This window comes from Meriones unguiculatus, chromosome 10 (assembly GCF_030254825.1).
Source record: "Meriones unguiculatus strain TT.TT164.6M chromosome 10, Bangor_MerUng_6.1, whole genome shotgun sequence".
Taxonomy (NCBI): Eukaryota; Metazoa; Chordata; class Mammalia; order Rodentia; family Muridae; genus Meriones; species Meriones unguiculatus.
This window is the reverse complement of record NC_083358.1, coordinates 118,517,270-118,535,362: the sequence shown is the minus strand read 5'-3', so window position 1 is coordinate 118,535,362 and position 18,093 is coordinate 118,517,270. Positions and strand designations below refer to the sequence as shown.

Genomic DNA, 18,093 nt, shown 5'->3' with positions numbered 1-18,093 from the left:
GATTATGCCTGTGAATATTTGCTATATTTAGGTCTTCTCTTCTCCTTTCAGCCCCCCTAAATCCTCAAACAAGCAGAAAGCCAAGTTACTGTGCAAGCAAGACATGGACCCTAATGACAAGGCACAGGAGCTGGAACACGCACCATAAGATAATCTGAAAAAAAGAGAGAGAATTAAAATGGGAAGTTTAGTTGCTAGTATAACAGCGTTCTGAGGTGGTTGGGTGTGCCTGGTCTCACAGGTGGCAACGGCTCTCAGCTGGGCGCAGGGGGCACTGACAGCAACTGCAGATAGGAGCTTAGGGAATTATCTCCTTTTGGGGGTCTCTGCTCCACACCGACTGGGCAGGGCTCCGAGTCTCATGCCTCTAGGGTAGGATTTGGTGAGGACTCTGTGATCTCCACTGTGGCAAAACCTCTAGTGTAATTGGAGGTCTTCCCTCTCAGACATACCTGGCCCTGGCTTGGGGCAGCTTTGCACCGTGCAGGATGGAGAAATGGGTCCCCCGGGCCACAACCCAGCATTTCCTGCCAGATACAGGCCTACTTTGGGGCCAGCATTTGCCCTCCGTCGGCTTGGTCATCTATTGTTTGCCCTCGGTAGGGCCAGGTCTTGGCACAGGGGGCATGTAGCGTTGCCAGAGTTTTATTTTTAGAGACAGGAAAATGTCTGCTTTTTGGCAGCTGTTGTTCTTCTGGCAAGCACGAGGGATGGTGTAAAAAAGTTCAAGTGAGAGATTCCAAGCCTTAAATTCATGGCATATGACATAGGCAATCACACTGGGAGTTCTCAACAGAAAGCGCGTGCAGCCTGAGGAGCCACAGACAGCCTCCTGGCAGAGCAGAAGACCCGCTGCGGCACCCTTGGGTGGAAGTCCGCAGGACCTCGCCCTCACAAGGCGGACATCTATTCAGTCCCTCTTGAGCACATCAGGTGGTCTGAAGTAGCTTTTTTTTTTTTCTTGTTGTTTACCTTTGCCTCAATCCAGAATCTAGTCCAAGTTGTTAGGAGAGAAAAAGGGACACGCCCCAGCTGGCTTTCGCAGACCGCTGACCATGTCATGACAGCTGTTAGAAGGCAGGCAGCTTCCACCAAGAGGCACATGGTCAGGATCAGGGGCTGCATTTCTAGGTCTTAACGGGAAACTTTTCTTCCAAATATGGTTCCCCCTTAAGACACATTTTTTGTGGGTTCTGTCATTCCAGCTACTGACAATCTATCTGAAAGCATTTTATATGTAGTAATGGCATAGTGTACAAAGCAAAAATGGAAAGAAATAAAAATAGAAAATTAAATTGTATTTTCTTCCCTTCTTTTCTCCCCAGACTTTGGAAAAAGATTTCTAATTTTAAAAATAAAATAAACATATGACCCTTTCCTGCTCTTATAGAGCACCATTACTTTAAGGTTCATTCTTCTTGGTGAAGCAGATTTTCTTCTGTTCTTACACCCTTCTCCATTAGAGTGGAGCTATGGTAATCAACTCCCTGGGACTTATGTGGAACTCTCTCTCTCTCGGCATAGGGAACCATTTTAAGTGGTTGCAGAGAAAAGGAGAAAAATAAGTCTTGGGAAAAATTTTGTTAGTTTAGTATGAAAAACACAGCTCAAGAAGCTGTGTTTTGTTATATGTCTACATGCTTTTATGTGTCTATGCGAATGTCTACATCTTTGTGCACACATGTTCACAGAGGTCAGAAGAAGACGTCAAATCCAATGGTGCCAGAGTTACCGTAGTTTTGAACCTCTGTGACTTGGATGCTGGGAACAGAACTCTGGCTCATCATGTGCTCTTAACCACTGAGCCCTCCCCAGTCCTCCCCTACCCCACTTTTTCTTTTCTTTTCTTTTTTTAAAGATACTTGAATGCACATTAAAAATGTCCTCTTCCCTTTGGTGTTTCCTGGAGGCCTAAGACTTGAATTGGTTGTGTAATGTTTCATAAAATACACACTAATATGATGTGTAACGTATATGTGAAACTTATCTCCAAGGCTGCCTTAGCTTAACATGAGCAAGCAAATAATTGTTACTGGTTTTACTAATTAAGCAAATCTTTTTCTCTCATGCTTTGTCTCTCTTATTTTACTTCCCACCTCCAAATCCAGGCTACTTTTGAGTCTCACTGTGTAATGTAGGCTGTGCTGGAGCTCTTGAATTTACTGCCACAGCTCTCTGAGCACTGTGGTTAGCAGGGGTACCTTTGTGTCTTCTTAGTACAACGAGGAAACGGAAGTGAGTGCTCTGGTCCCACTGTGGCCCTGTTTAGTGCTAACTGTTTAGTGTAGTCCTTCCTGGATGATGCTATACACAGTGGTAGAGCTGTGTGTGTGTGTGTGTGTGTGTGTGTGCATTCTAGTATTTATGTGGCTAAAGTGGAATAGAAATCTTAAGGTCTGAACAGGCTGCCAATCAAGGTCAAGCCTGGCTGACCTCTCAGGATGCCTACCCTTCCAGACTGGGAAACGTGTTTAACAGATCTCCTAGGTCCCTGCATTGCAAAGAATATGAGTGTGACATAAAATACAGAGTCCCTGGGAAAATGACACTTGGACCTGGTGTGCAGCCGACAACAGTATCTCTGAGCCAATGAGATCAGAAGTTTCAAATAAAGTTAAGTTCAATAGTTGAACTTAACCATGGAGGGCAGCCAGGCAAACGTGGACCACTTGGGTTCTAAGGGGCTGAGGTCACCAGGTCAAACTTCCCTCAGCATTTCTTTCTTTCTGGAATGTAAGGAGTCTTCTCCTTATACCTAGAGAAATGTGCTCTAGCTTGTTATTTTTTTCTGAAAAAAAGTGACAGCATGAGATTTTCATGTTTAGGTTTTTAATTATTTTGTGCGGCTGATTACATGGGACCATAGTGCCCATGTGGAGGTCAGAGGACAGCTTGTGGAATTGATTCTCCTCTTCCACCATATGAGTTTCTGAAATTCAACCTAGGTGGTCATGCATGGCAGCAGTGCATTACTTCACTGAGCCATCTTGCTGACCCAAATATGAAGGTTTCTCTCTCTCTCTCTTTTTAAGTTTTTATTAATTCATTGTGAATTTCACATCATGCATCCCCAGTCCCACTCATATTCCTGTCCCTCCATATCCACCCTCAGCCCTTGCAACCTTTCCCCCAAGGAAAACAAAAATAAACAAGCAAATAAATAAATGAATAAATATTCTATCTCCCTGTGAAAGCTGCAGTGTCCCACAGAGCACACCCTTTTGCCCAAACAGCTTTACTTGCAAATGTTCACTGCAATGAATCATTGGTCTGGTTCGAGGCCTCTGGCTTCTGTTACACCATCAATACTGGATCCTCACAGATATCCTGTTGTTGCCCTGTGTCATGGAGACCCTGCAGCCTTGGATCTGCAGGACTGACGCTCCAGCAGTTCTTAGGTGAGGTGGATGTTGGGCTCTCGTGCCCTTGGGGCCAGCTCTACCATGCAGCCCAGGTGAGGCTTAAGTGCCCCTCCTGGGTGCTGCAGGTGCTGAGGGGCGGGGCCGTCTTCCCACCCACACCACCACAAGGCCTTCGAGGAGTGTGACCAGCTCTCCTGCAACCACACCCCCAGGGCCAGCTCTGCTGTGCTGCCCATGCAAAGTGTGCTGGAGGCCACGCTCCGGAGTGCTGCAGCCGCAAGGGAAGGGGCCGGCTCATCCGTGGTGAGGGAGGAGGCAGCTCTGTACAACCCCTGGACATCAACATGGTCCCAGTACGATCTCAGACCAGAGGTGTCTGCATGGCCTTTGGTGGTAACTGACACAGACCCCTGCTACTGCTGCTGCAGGATCACAGACTCAGACATGGCCCTCAGGTGGCTGTGCAAGCTGCTATTTCTCCAGCTCTGTCTTTCTTCACAATGCTCAAACTTTCCACTTCTCTTTCTCTCCCATCTCTCCACCACATACTTGCCCGCCCTCAACAGGTGGCCATAGGCCTCTAGGTGTCTTCTGGCCTGTGGGCCTTTCTATGAGGTTTTAAAGCTATATTTTACAGACAAAAATCACACATTTTCTTGATAGTCTTGCAATGCTTTTTATATTCTTTATTAATCTTCTATTAACTCATGACCTTTCTTCTTTTCTGAGACAAGGTTTGCCTCGATCTCATTATGTGGCCAAAGATAACTGTGATTTACTAGTGTCCTACACCCTCCTAGCGCTGAGATTATAGGCCTGGTCTACCACACCACTGTGTTGGTGTGTTTGTGTGTTTGTGTTGGTGTGTTTGTGTGTTTGTGTTGGTGTGTTTGTGTGTTTGTGTTGGTGTGTTTGTGTTGGGGACTGAATACTTCTGGGGTTAGGTGTCCAAAGAAAGATTTTTTTAAGAGATTCTGAAATAATAAGCCCCCCCCCCCGTATTGTAATTTTAAGTCTTCATAAAATAGCATTTAGAAAAGCAGTTTTACCTCAGGATACTTGTGACAAATGTCTACCCCACAGCATTACTGTGAAGTACTCCCTTCAGGCCCAGAAAGTGTGACTCGCTCTGACTTCTCTACTCTAAGGTGGCACATATATACTCGGCCTCAGAAAGCATGGTCTTTAAGGCGCTACCAGATGGCCCCTTCAGAACAAATGCCTTCCACATGAGAATGTTTATATTTGTGTTTCTGGCATGAATTAATACTCTCCTCATGATATTTAATAAAAACCAGATGATTTCATTTCTGCCTCATGAAACCGAGCACCTTCCCATTCTGTCTGGTGAAGGTTATTGTCCTCCTGTTGGTGAGGTGGCAGCCAGGGTGGGCCCTGGAGAATGAAGCCCTTTCTCTCTAGCCAGAGTGGCATGTAGCCAAGAATGATCTGAGATTCATCTCTCTCCATGAAGGCTGGGTTAGCCTCAGAGACTGTGGCAAGAGGCCAGGGAGCCAACACGAACATCCTTTTAACCCTGAGACTTTCCTTCTAGCTAATATTCTAGATGCAGAGGCTGAGCCTGGACTCTGGCTATATTCATCCTGTTAGCAGAAAATGGTTGCCTTCCCAACTAACCCTCCATTTTTCCCAACCTGGAAGTCTTGTAATGGTGGCCATGGCAAAAGCCGACCTCCTTTCCTTTGACTTACGTTTTCTCTTCCTCTAGACTTGTGCCTGTAGGAGGAATGGTACTGAGCTCCAGTCATCAGCCTACTCTTTTTTGAGATGTTTTTGGCTAACAGACATTGGGCCTGGAAAACACTAAGTGCAAGATTTGTTCAGAAAAGGCTTCCTGCCCTTCAAAACTGAGTTTAGTCCAAAGAGATGTGAAGAATTGATGTAGAATGTGGCTGGAGATTTTAAAGCTAGCAGCTGACTTCTCTCCTCTTGGAAGGAATTCAAGGTAGGAAACAGGACAAGCTGAGAAGGCAAGGGAGCTAGATGTGCATGAGGCTGAGTTCGTTCACTGTCAAACTTAATGCCAGGTTAAATTTTCTTGTCACTGCCTTCTCCCCTCCAACTTATTCTTTAACAGACTCCGGCTTCTGTTCTTGATCTGCCACTGAAATGACATCCTTCAAGGATACCAAGGTGTATCATTGTGGTGAAGACCAAATAACTCAGCTTCCTGGCACTCACCCTTCAGCAGATTGTCTCCGAGTTGTCTGTCCTGGGTTTCTGTGCTTGCTTACATGTTCTCTGACTGTTTCTTCTTGTTCTCTAGAGTTGCTACTCATCCTGAGGTGGCATCTTCCAAGCTTCTGCCTGAGGTCCCTTCGTTGTCATGATAGTTGAGTCTCCACTATTGTGTTATCATTTACACTGTCTTCAAATGTCATCTTTGAGTCTACAGGCCTGACTGTGAACTTATTTGTAAGCTCTGGAATGAGTTTTCCCTAGAACATCCCACCCAGAGAAGGACCTATTGTGATGCAGCCGATGAGGATGTGGAGGACGCTGAGCATGGAGAAGACTTGGCTGGAGAGATGGATCAGTGGCTAAGAGCACTGGATGCTCTTGCAGAGGACCCACGTTCAACTCCCAGCACCCACATGGCAGCTCACAATCATCCACAATGCCAGTTCTAGGGATCCAATACTTTGACTTCCACAGGCACCAGGCACATGTGGTACACGCAGACAAAATCCTCATACACATAAAATCAAATGTATCTAAGAAACAGTTTTTAAAAGAGTGGAAAAGACTTGAGTAAAGTTATTAAGTGGATGGCAAATGAAATCAGTAGGGCTCTGTAATGGATTTGCTGTCCAAAGAGAGGAAGGATAAGAGAGAGAAGAGCCACGGAGGACAAAGCGAATCAAGCTTTGTGCCTTGAGCACCTTTGGGAATGGCCGCATCCTTATTGGAATTTGCGCTTGGTCACCGCATCCTCAGCAGCTTCTGTTATCAATCACTGACTGGTAGAAAGGCAGTACAGTTCACTCCCCTTAACAAGGGAAGCGAAGCCCTTCAAAATCTGGCTCTGTTTGGGCTCATTGTAGTGTTTCCAGTACAACAGACTCCACAAGGCAGTCTTCACCTTGCCTTTACTCAAGCTGTTCTTTCAATCTGGAATATTCTTCCCACGTTTCCTGCTTAGGAAAGTCCTACTTATTCTTCAGTTTTCTCTTTCCTTACTTAATCCTTACAGAGCCTCCTCCTTCCCATGAACATGCACGCTTCTGAGTTAATAGGGACTCTACATTGTGATGAGGTCATGAGGTCAAATGTTACACATAATCCTTTGCCTTCATCATTACCCACCCCTCCTCTTCACAACCCAAAGTTTCTGTCCCTGCACATTAGAATGTATAACACAGAGTCACATATGTACATAGATAATTAATTGCTCTCCAATATTTTTCAGATTTTTTTTTGTGTGTGTGTCTTTTTCCTGGCATTAGAATCCAGTTAATCCTCTGCTTGAATCCCCCTCATGTCCTCCTAGGAGCCTACCCTGACATAGGTCTCCAGCTTGTCACAGAGATAGGAAACATCAACCAAGCACCATGCACGAACTAAATGTAGACCCCTAGAAAGATGGAGCAGATGGACAGCTCAGGCTTCATGTGGGTCCTCTAGTAAGGGAAGTGGCAACTGCATTGGACAGGGACTCACTTGCTAGTTTTTAGATCACTTCCCCCTGGCGGGACCACCTTGCCTGGCCACAGGGGAAGAGGACTCTCCATTCCTGATACAATCTAATGAGCTGGGGTGGGTGGAAAAGGGAGCCCCCCCCTTTTCTGTTGAATAGGCAAGGGGGAGGGGGAGGGAGGGTGGAATTGAGAGGGGAGGAGGGATGGAGCTATAACCAAGATGTAAAGTGAATAACAAATTAATAACAAAAAAATCCAGTTAATAACTTTATCCACGTCTTTTTCACTCTTTTTTAAACTGGTTGTTTCTTCTTGTTCTCCAGAGTTGCTGCTCATCTGGAGCTGAGCATCTTTCAACATTCTGCCTTGGGGTCCTTTGTTGTCATGACAGAATTGCTACCACAGAGTTATGAATTCTGTCTTCAAATGTCATCTTTGAGTCTACAGGCCTGACTGTGAACTTATTTGTAAGCTCTGGAATGAGTTTTCCCTAGAACGTCCCACCCAGAGAAGGGCCTATTGTGATGCAGCCGATGAGGATGGAGGATGCTGAGCGTGGAGAAGACTTGGCTGGAGTGATGGATCAGTGGCTAAGAGCACTGGCTGCTCTTGCAGAGGACCCAGGTTCAACTCCCCGCACTCACATGGTAATTCTTTAAGATAGGAAATGTATCTTATCCACCTCCATCTCTTTCTGGCTTGCTAGTACACAACTTTACATGCCTGTTCATGAAATAACAAATGAAGAGTAGAGGGAGGAATGGGAGAGAAGTGGTTATTAGAGTAGGTTTGGATTCACTTTGGAATACGGACTCTTGCACAGCTGGCCGTGCTGTCGTGTGCCCTTTCTCCGGCCAGGAAGCGATGGGCCTGACTGATCCCCGTGAGGACCCACTGCTGGGTCTGCTTGTTTCATTACAGGGAAGATGAGAAATGTGTGTGTGTGTGTGGGGGGGGTTGATTAATGAGATCTCTTTGACCCTTAATTATTGTTTACACACGTTAGTCTCCTTCATCAGCCTTTTCTTTGCAACAGCACAAGGGAAAAATTAAAAAAAAAAAAAAACCCAACAAAACAAAACAAAAGAACTGTTTTCTAATATGAGGTGGACACAGACACCCCAGGACTCGGGAGCCAGCCAGATTGGCATGTGCAGTGAGCAAGAGTCCTCTCAAAGCAAGACCAGGGCCCAAGGTGGTCCTCTGACTACCCCCCCCACTCAAAAGAGGTTGGACTAGTCGCTCTCTAAGACTCCTCCCCACCCTAATAGATTGCATAATATATAAAGACGATTCTGACTCTTTCTAAATTCTAAAGGAAGAACTCTTTCTGAGAATTCGTGCAAAGCAATCAAAACAACAAAACACCTCTGTCTTCAAACCATGTTGGGCTCAGGGGTGAAAAAATGACTAAAAATATTTTTTACACACTGCAGAGTGTCAGGTGTCTGACACTGTTGTCTTCTGACCACACTTTGACGGCCTGAGTCACCACGGGACGGCCTAGACACGCTTTCATGCCCTTACTTCATCTGGCTCAACAAGTTAGAAGCAAGATGCGTGGGGATGTCAAGATCCAGCCCTCCTCCCTCTCCTCCCTCCAGCTCTGCTCTGCTTCGCTTTCCCCACCCTACTCTACCTTCCTCTGCTGGCTGACGGCCCGCTGAACCCCCGACCGGAGCGGTTCGTGTCTTTCTGTAGAAGAGTGTCTTAGCAGGTGTTGTGAAAGTCACTTGAATTTTGCATGGCGACTTGTTAAATGTTATGGTCTGCCCGCTTGCTCAAGACTCTCATTCCACGAACTGAACATTAGGAAATCTAGCTGCGCATGTTCACGGGGAATTGATATCACACTACATGTACACACTAGGACCAAGTTTGTTAGGCTTTTCCCAAATCATCCCAGAAAGACGAGTTTCTCCAGGTCCAAAGGAATCATAGAAAAACAGCAACCTTCATCTGGCTTCCATCTTTAACTATCTTTATTCCAGCTGCAGTTCTTGGTTACTGACCCATTGATACATGTGCTATACATGACCAGGAAGCCATGTCTTATATCTCACTTCAAAGCAGAATGCCTGCTGGAATGTTGCCCATGCAGCGAGTCTGTCTAGAGTGCATACCTAGCAAACATCTCCATCCTCTCCTGTGCACCTATTTCCTAGCCAGCTAATTAGCTGTCTTCTCTCCAGACCTGTCTATCTCCCTACATACTTACCTGTTATCAATATAGAAATATCCAGTATCTTTTCTTTAGCTCTATCTACCTCTTTATCTGTCTCTATTACCTACCTGTAATCTACCTTTATACAAATACATTTTCTGGGTTCTAATAAAATACAAAGCCCTCGGAAAAAGATTCTTGTGCAGGCATTTATTTTGGAAGCAATTCTAAAAACCTAAGTGGGAAACTAGAAAGAATGAAACAAATGGAGAGAGAGAGAGAGAGAGACCAAGCCAATCTGAAGTTACGCCAGCAAGCCAGGCATTCCTGTAGACATCTAGAATGGAAACCCTCTAGTGACCCTCATAGCTCCGAAGAACTGCCAAGAAATAGAAGGAAGAACTGCCAAGGGAGAGAAGGAAGGAAGAACTGCCAAGGGAGAGAAAAAAGGAAGAACTGCCATGGGAGAGAAGGAAGGAAGAACTGCCATGGGAGAGAAGGAAGGAAGAACTGCCAAGGGAGAGAAAGAAGGAAGAACTGCCATGGGAGAGAAAGAAGGAAGAACTGCCATGGGAGAGAAAGAATGAAGAACTGCCAAGGGAGAGAAGGATGGAAGAACTGCCAAGGGAGAGAAAGAAGGGTCTATAGGAACCACAGTGTTTGCTCCTTTCACTTAGGAGTTTCCTATGAAGAGGGATGGCTGAGTGGGCCTCTGGCGGCAGCCCAGAAGTGGACAAGGCAGGCCTGGGAAGAGCACAGAGTCCAGGTGAGACACTGTCAGTTACACCTGGCTTCCACTGTTGAGTTTATAAGATGGAGGACAAGAGATGGCCAACAGGACTATTCTTGTCCTGAGTGCTGCCAGTACTTTAGCTCTAGACAAAAAGATACGAGCCGCTCCGGTCGGGGGTTCAGCGGGCCGTCAGCCAGCAGAGGAAGGTAGAGTAGGGTGGGGAAAGCGAAGCAGAGCAGAGCTGGAGGGAGGAGAGGGAGGAGGGCTGGGTCTTGACATCCCCACGCATCTTGCTTCTAACTTGTTGAGCCAGATGAAGTAAGGGCATGAAAGCGTGTCTAGGCCGTCCCGTGGTGACTCAGGCCGTCAAAGTGTGGTCAGAAGACAACAGTGTCAGACACCTGACACTCTGCAGTGTGTAAAAAATATTTTTAGTCATTTTTTCACCCCTGAGCCCAACATGGTTTGAAGACAGAGGTGTTTTGTTGTTTTGATTGCTTTGCACGAATTCTCAGAAAGAGTTCTTCCTTTAGAATTTAGAAAGAGTCAGAATCGTCTTTATATATTATGCAATCTATTAGGGTGGGGAGGAGTCTTAGAGAGCGACTAGTCCAACCTCTTTTGAGTGGGGGGGGTAGTCAGAGGACCACCTTGGGCCCTGGTCTTGCTTTGAGAGGACTCTTGCTCACTGCACATGCCAATCTGGCTGGCTCCCGAGTCCCGGGGTGTCTGTGTCCACCCTCGGAGTGCGGCCGTCACAGCTTAGCGCATCGCCACACGCACACCCTGTCAGGTCCTCACACCTGCCGGGAAGCAGCCAAGCCACCCTCACCCTCTTTTCCTCAGATGCTTAACACGAGGTAATAACAGCATCTTTGGGGCCAAGCTGAGCTCCACAGCAGCGTCTCTCCCGGTTGAGGTCTATCGTTCGTGCTCAACAGGGTGGAAACCCATCTGACATGGGGGTTCATTCTGGAATGTGAACTAAAGCAAATTCTTCGCTCTTTTTCCATTGAAATCTGAGAACTAATTACTGCTTAATTATTTCCAGGAATTGCAAGGGGACAGGACGGTTGTCCAGTTCCAGCTCTCTCAGAGCTAGGAACGGAAGATCTAGACTTCATAACAAAGTAGCTGAGGTTGTGATGGAGAATTTGAGATCGTTCAGGCCGTGGACAGGGAAACAGGGTTTCCTTAGGTAGCAGGGGCCACCACCTATCTCCAGATCCAGGACATTTGCCTATGTGGTTAATTGCAATGCTTCACAAAATAAAGCCCATTTTAAGGAGGCCTCTTCTCTTCTGAGAGAATGTAATGCAGCTGTTGAGAATGCTGGCAGAAATGTCTGGAATGTTTGCAGCTGATGCTCCCTTGAGATGGTGCCTGAGCCTCCAAGGGTAGTTACTCCCGTCCCTTGGGATTTCCCTCAGGTTCTAAGCTGCACTCGGGACACATTTAGTTTGACATTCTCTGTCTGCTGGCAGCATAGCTGAAGGACCCCAGTGGCCACCCTCTTCTTACGCATGCCCTGAGCTCGTCGTCCTTCCTCACCATGGACCGAGAACACTGAGGGGCCCAACGAGGTGTCTCTTTCCCTTTAAACTAACCATGTTATCCACCAACACACAGAACTGTGGCAGATGCTCATGAGCTTCAGTTACCTGCCCCGCCCCCACCCCATTCCCCAGTAACCAGAGCCTCTGATTAATGGTCAGGTATACTTTCGTGGTAAGCATGAAGGAAGCCACCCACCATGGGTATAAAAATGAGCCTTGAGCCCAGGCTTATTTACTCATGACACGCCTACATCTCTCACTAAATATTAGGATGACTGGCCAGTCCATGAGTGAAGATGCCTTCTGTGCTGTATACGTCCTCAGACCATTCCTTAAATTCAGTGGAAGCCCATTTCAGGAGAAATGATTTCCAAACCGATGAGTGTTTCACGTCCCTTGCTGCCTGTTCCCAGTTGCAGGGAACATACATGGTTACCTACTGTGTGCAGGACAAAGCGAGACGAAACGACGTGGGCACTGAATGGAAAGCCACTTTTGCTGGGGACGCTAAAAAGGAGTCTATTTACCTTAATATTTTCCAGAAAGGCCTAGGCATCCTTAAACAAAACCGATAAGTGGGTCACATAAAAGAATGTCTTCACCTATGAAGAGCTATTGAATAAAAATGAAGATGGAAATGATTAGTGAATGATTTATTTGCACAATGGCTTCTTATATGGCACAATTAAAGGAAACACTGGGTCACTTTAAGTGTTAGACTGAAGTAGCTCACAATCTTTGACATAGGCAAAGGACATTATAAGAGTGCAAGTTATGAGCAAGGCCGAACCTTCTTGTCTGCTGTTTTATGGGTTTTTATCAGTTGCCCTGGGCTCACAGGAAGGTCTCATAGATGGAACTTCAAGATGAATTTTGAAAAATTATTTCCAGTAGTCACTATGAATTTCATTTCCCTCTTGTGGTCTCAGGTAATTTCTCAGGTACCTTCCCTTGATTGACAAATCCTGACTCCTTGCACTTATATAGAATATATTTAGCTTGGAGAATATACTATTTCCCCTCATTAGAATGTTCTAGTTGCTGAACTTCATTAAGACAAATAGATTCATCTGTGTTTTCACTCCCTTTGGCTATGAGGTCAATAAAATGTCAGGCAAGAGAAGGTAAGGACGCGAAACCCTTTGAAACGTTCCTACATGATCTCGGGCAGGAGCCAGCTGCCGTGGTCCTGCCAGGCACATTAGCTCTCAGCCTTAATCAACATTAGTGGCTTGCACAGTAGCCATGTGCACAATAGCCTCAGCTGTTCCAAACTCACACTCTGCAGGAGCTGTGCTAGCACAGGACATTTCAGAAACCCTGGAATACAGTGAAAAGAAAACAACAGAACAAAGAAAGGTAACAAAACACTGAGGCTTCACGAGTAGTCAAGGATGGCAACCAAGAAAGAAAAAGAAGCCAGAGTATAGCCAACCTTTTTCTTTAATTAGAGTATATTATACTTCCAAACTCGATACACTAGAAATTGGCAATGCAACGTAAGATGCAAAGGAAAATACCAGTTACTGTCAAAATGACCCTGTACAGCCTTGTAATGCAAAAGCTTTATACAATACAAATTCTCAGTAATGTACATAAACCTTGACAGTATGATCATCTGAACATGAGGAGTAAAAAAACAAAAGAAAAGAAGGAAAGAAAAGAAAGGACAGGAGAAAGAAAGTGCCGAGAACCCTAACTGCATTACTCTACGGGAAACCAAGCCAGCGTTCATGGAAGAATGAGGAGTGGAACTGAAAGTTGCTAGTCGAGTTACTAAAAGATGTTAGTGTTTTTCGGGGGAAGGACATCTGTAGGATCCATCCTTCCCGGAGCATCTGACTGCAAACCGGATTCAGGGGCACATTTTATCCATGTGGACTCTGAAAAATGCTGTAGATTTTCTTCTTTATTAATAACAACAATAATAATATAAAAAGTCAAATAAACTGCAAACACATGTTTTCTCACTCAGAAAACTTTTTATAATTTACCAGAAAGATTGATGACTCTTTCCAAAGTGCTAAAAAAGTTGCCCAATTACATTAAGCATTACTAAGTCATTCAAATACAGGTTCAGTGGCAAGCAGTGAAATGCATGGCATCTGAGCAGCAAACGTCTCCGGCCACCTCCCCTCTCTCACGTCCCCACTCAAAGACCTCTGACTGCACACGTGGCATGCTGTAAAACCCGGGTCCTCGTGACCAGAGCCACCAATCAGGTTCTTAACCTGTCGGTGCATCTGCGAATCCCCTTTCTGTCAACCTCTGAGGGATCAAAGCGGCCCCTTGCCTGTTATCACTGAACCTGCGGTTTTGAAAACACATTATTAGCCAAGTGGCACATTCTCCATTAAATGGGAATAAAGACACGACTTTAAAACAAAAACAAAACAAAAGCAAATAAGAGAACAACGAACCCACCCATAAAGCCAGTGCCCTTGGCGCGCTGTCCAGAACTATCTGCAGTGTCTTCATCGACATGGTGAGCTGAACGTGTTAAGCAAGGCCAAGGGCAAAGGCCTCTGCTGGAGAACGACAGGCTCTGGGCCTCCTGGCCACGCTGGTTCTCCCTGCTTTGCGGACATCTCTGTAGTGTAAACTCCTTTGCCAGGGCGCTAACCAGGCTCCTCACCCATGGCTGGGTGTGGGGTGTGGGGAGGGAAGCAGAGACCTGCCAGGTCGGGAGAGGGGGACAATGATGTGGAATGTGGGCTCTCTGGCTTCCAGTCAGACTGCATGAATTTCAATGAAGCAATCCGGACTAGAGAAAATCAGGGATGCTTTTATTTCCCCCTGGTTAAAGGAACAGCAACGAAAAGGAGGGCATTACCCCACCTGGAGGATGGGACAGTGTGGGAAAATGGCACCGGTTAGAAGGCATTCCTCCTGGACACCAGCTCTTCCACTGATAAATAATATAGACACTTTTGTATTCCAAACTTCCCATTTTTTTCACAGAGCACATTACTTCCTGCTCTTTCAGCCTGCCGCATACTGGAAATTCTGCTGTCTCACAAATGCAAGCAGTGGGCATAGTCAGCCAAATGCCTTTTCCTTTTCAAACCATCCTTTACTTTCTAAGATGGGCAAAGGGCTACGCGACCGGATCATACCTGCTCCTGCTGCAATAAAGTGCTGCACGCGAACCGCCATTTTAATGACCACGAAATAAGAGCTTTAAATAAGCATGAAGGGAGCCTCCTAGCAGGCCACATCTGCTAGGCGTTAACAAAACGGAGTGCGGGGTTACTAACAGAGGGTGCGCTACAGCCAGAGGCTCTGCAGACGGTGGGGACTCGGGGGGCGTCAGCTGAGGCTTAGGACTAAACAGCACCTTTTGTTGTGTCCTTCCGTATACGTCAGAGAGGTCGTGGCTAAAATTTCAAACATACAGTCTACTCATTCCATAAAAAGGTTCATTTCCTTCCTTCTCTTTTACTTATTCCTTTTCCCTCAATGAGAAACAAAACTAGTGCAAGACCAACGCACTGTGCAAAGCTGCCGTTTCTTTTTAGTCTGAGCTTTTACACCCAGAATTGATCCAAACCCTTTAATCTCCTTGGCTGGATTTGTCAACCATAAAAATTTCCACTCATACAAATTTCTCCTGCAAACAATGAGAACAGCTGAATCGATATACCACACACACATATTCTGCCCTTTAAAAAGGATAAATTCCTGTGTGTGTGTGAGCATGAGCCGAACACCTTGTCTTCATGTGGGCACACGCACAGAACCCCCAGGTTCTGTGATGTCAGCTGCAGAGCTTTGAGGCATTTCTGAAGAGATCTGTCTCCTGATTTTCTTGTCCACCCCCCTAAGTGGAGATCGGAGCTCCAGGCTTCGACACTGGACACAGGGTACTGGAAATACCCTGGCACCCCGCAGACCTTCATCCACTAGGCACCAGGCCCTCCCACTCTGTAGCCATCAATGACAGGGGAAGGCTGTGGAGGGGTGGGACACCGCAGTGAGCTAACAGTCCAGGTGGGAATCAAGAATGTTCATCACTGTCAATGAGGCCAGTACAAAGAGAACGTGCAATAGAAATGTCATGGCATACACCGTACACACACACACACACTCTCTCTCTCTCTCTCTCTCTCTCAATCCACAAATGCCCACAAGAGCCCACTCACCCGACAGAAAACCCAATGTACCAGTAGAGAAGCTTCCAAATGCTGACTGTGATTAAGGACACTCTCTTTAGGGTCTGACATGACAAAATTCCTTTCAGAGAGGAGTGGGGGGGAGGGAGAGTGGGAGTGATGGCTGGGAGGCATGCCTCTGAAGGTAAAAGTAGGCAGCAGCTCACCTCTCTGGAGATTGGATAAAGCAGCTTTCAGGTAAATGCAATAGGCATACATACAGAGCCAGTTTTCTATTCCTTACTAAAGATACACAGTACACGTGTCCAGACCCCTGGGGCCTGGAGGTTTTTGCAGCAACAGACACCTGCTGGGTTGTGTTTAAGTTTTGTGGGTTTTCGTCTTTTCCTGTCTCTGTCTCTTGGTTTTTGGTACAGAACATGGCTGCCCTCAGACAGTCTCTGCTCTTTCTCTTAGTCCAAGATAGGCAAGGAAGGAGTGTTTGGGCGAGGGGATGCTGGGAGGCGCAGTCTGAGGTCGGGGAGGGTGGAATGTGAGATCCAGGTGGGGTTTGGGGTACAACATTGTTAAGGGAATGAGATGGGCAAAATCTGAGTTCCGATATTTGTCAAGACGCAGCGGGGAGCCACTGAAGGCCAAGGCCTTGAGCGCCAGGTTGGGCTCTGAGCTGCTGCCGTGGGCTGCCGACAGGGCCACTGTCTGCAGAGCCTGTGAGGCGGACATGACGGACAGCGGGGACAAGAGATTCCGGCTGCCGCCCACAAGCAGCAGCGGGGCTCCGGGGCCGGCGGGCTCTCCCGAGGCCGGACTCAGGCCCTTCTTGTCCTCCTCGGGGCCGTCTCCGCTCTGGTGCTTCTTCACGTGGCGGCTGAAGACGAAAGGGTGTGTGGTCTTGAACAGGCACTCTGCGCAGCTGAAGGTCTGGCGGGGGGCGTGCTTCAGCTTCCGGTGCAGGTTCAGATTGTCCTTGCGCTTGCAGCTGTAGCTGCACTGGTCACAGTGGAAGGGCCGCTCCCCGGTGTGCACGCGCACGTGCTCGATGAGCTTGTTGGCCGTCTTGGACAGGTAGCCGCACTGGTGGCACTTGTAGTGGTTACCCAGGCGATGCTCACGGGTGTGCGTCTCCAGCTCCCGCTGGCTGGCCTTCACTGTCTGGCAGATCCGGCACTTGTACTCCATCTTGTAGTGGGTCTTGAGGTGGCACTCCATGGCAGCAGGGCGGTTGGTGGAGTAGATGCAGAACGGGCACCTGCCAGGGGAGGCAATGCAAGGGGGCTTAGCAAGGAGGGGCCACGGCAGCCCTTCGTCTTCCCTCCTCACCAGCCTGCTCTGGGTCAGCCCCTGGGTCCCCAGGGCCTGGCCTGCTCAGCCCTGCCACCTCTCAGATGGCCTTGCTCGCTTCACTGCTGACAGTGCAGTCCAGGTTAACGGGAGCTCTGGGCGCTGCCACTCAGCTGGTCTGGGGCTCCAGGCCGCACCCACCAAGGGCGGCCCTCACAAAGGAGCAGAGACTTCGAGGAGCCGGCGAAGCGGGCACTCCCCTCCTGCCCCCACCCAGCCCCGGGGGCCCCCTCCGCCCCCTCCCTCACTGGACATGGCAAAAGTCTGGTCTCCTGACCTCCCCTCTAGACGGGAGCAACACAAAGAACCGACTTTTCATGCACCACACCAAGCACACGCAGAGAGGCTGAGAGGTTTAAGAACAGCTTAGAGGGGACAGCTACCTCCAGCAAACGGGAAGTCACAGGAGTCAGAGTCGTGCTTATTAAAGGGGTGTTAGGATGAAAAGGCCTGTGTGTGTCCCTCTGTGTGCCAGGTGGCGTGTGTGTGGATGCACGTGTGTGCACCAACATGTGGACTCTCAGAATGTCATCTCCTAGAGCACCAGTTCTCTACAGTCCTTCACCTAGGAGGTGAGGACCGCGGCCGGGCCTGGAAGAAGGAAGCCCACACAACAGCCCCTCCACTCAGGAGGAATGAGGAGGGCCAGGACTGCTCTCCAGAGCCTCAAGTCATTCTTAGGACATAGTCCTGTCATAGAAACACCAGGGGTCCAACCGGAGCATGAACTCTCCGAGGGTAGGGCTTTGGGGATTTCATTTGCATTCTCTATGGTGCTCACAAGAGCACTCAGGACATTCTGACTCCTCATCTGAGCATCTCTCCAGGTAACGGAGGCAGATTCAGAATGGGGGGTTGGGACCCAGCTCCAGCACCTCATTGGGCTCTAGGTGTCTCTTCTAGCACAAGGCCTGGGTAGCTCTGGCTTGGACTCTCCATTCTTTCCAGCGTGGATTACGCTACTGCCAGCCCTGTCGCTGTCAGAGGGGCTGTGGAGAGTGCGGTGGCTGTGTTTACAAAAGCTGCCAGGCTTCACTTTTGGCAGCTGCCAGGTTGGAGTCTGTGGCTTAGAGGATAGCTGTAGCGTGTGTGCTCTTTCCAAAAACGAATGCAGAAGCCCGAGTGGCTGCCTCAGCTTGGACTCCACTCCCGCAAGGCAGGGCTTG

At 47.8% G+C, this 18,093-nt stretch overlaps 1 protein-coding gene across 6 annotated transcripts in view; it reads right to left on the bottom strand.

Annotated features, from left to right (window-relative positions):
* Positions 1 to 12,112: 12,112 nt before the first annotated feature.
* The window catches only part of Znf827 (zinc finger protein 827), a 167,915-nt gene continuing 161,934 nt past the window's right edge, over positions 12,113 to 18,093 (bottom strand). For 2 of the 6 annotated variants that reach the window (XM_060393207.1, XM_060393206.1), the window contains one exon: positions 12,113 to 16,835. In XM_060393207.1, coding sequence (XP_060249190.1) covers positions 16,016 to 16,835 — 820 coding nt within the window. In that variant the 3' untranslated portion in view covers positions 12,113 to 16,015. The remainder of the gene's footprint in view (positions 16,836 to 18,093) is intronic. The other 4 variants (XM_060393211.1, XM_060393208.1, XM_060393210.1 and 1 more) reach the window with 3 other exon arrangements.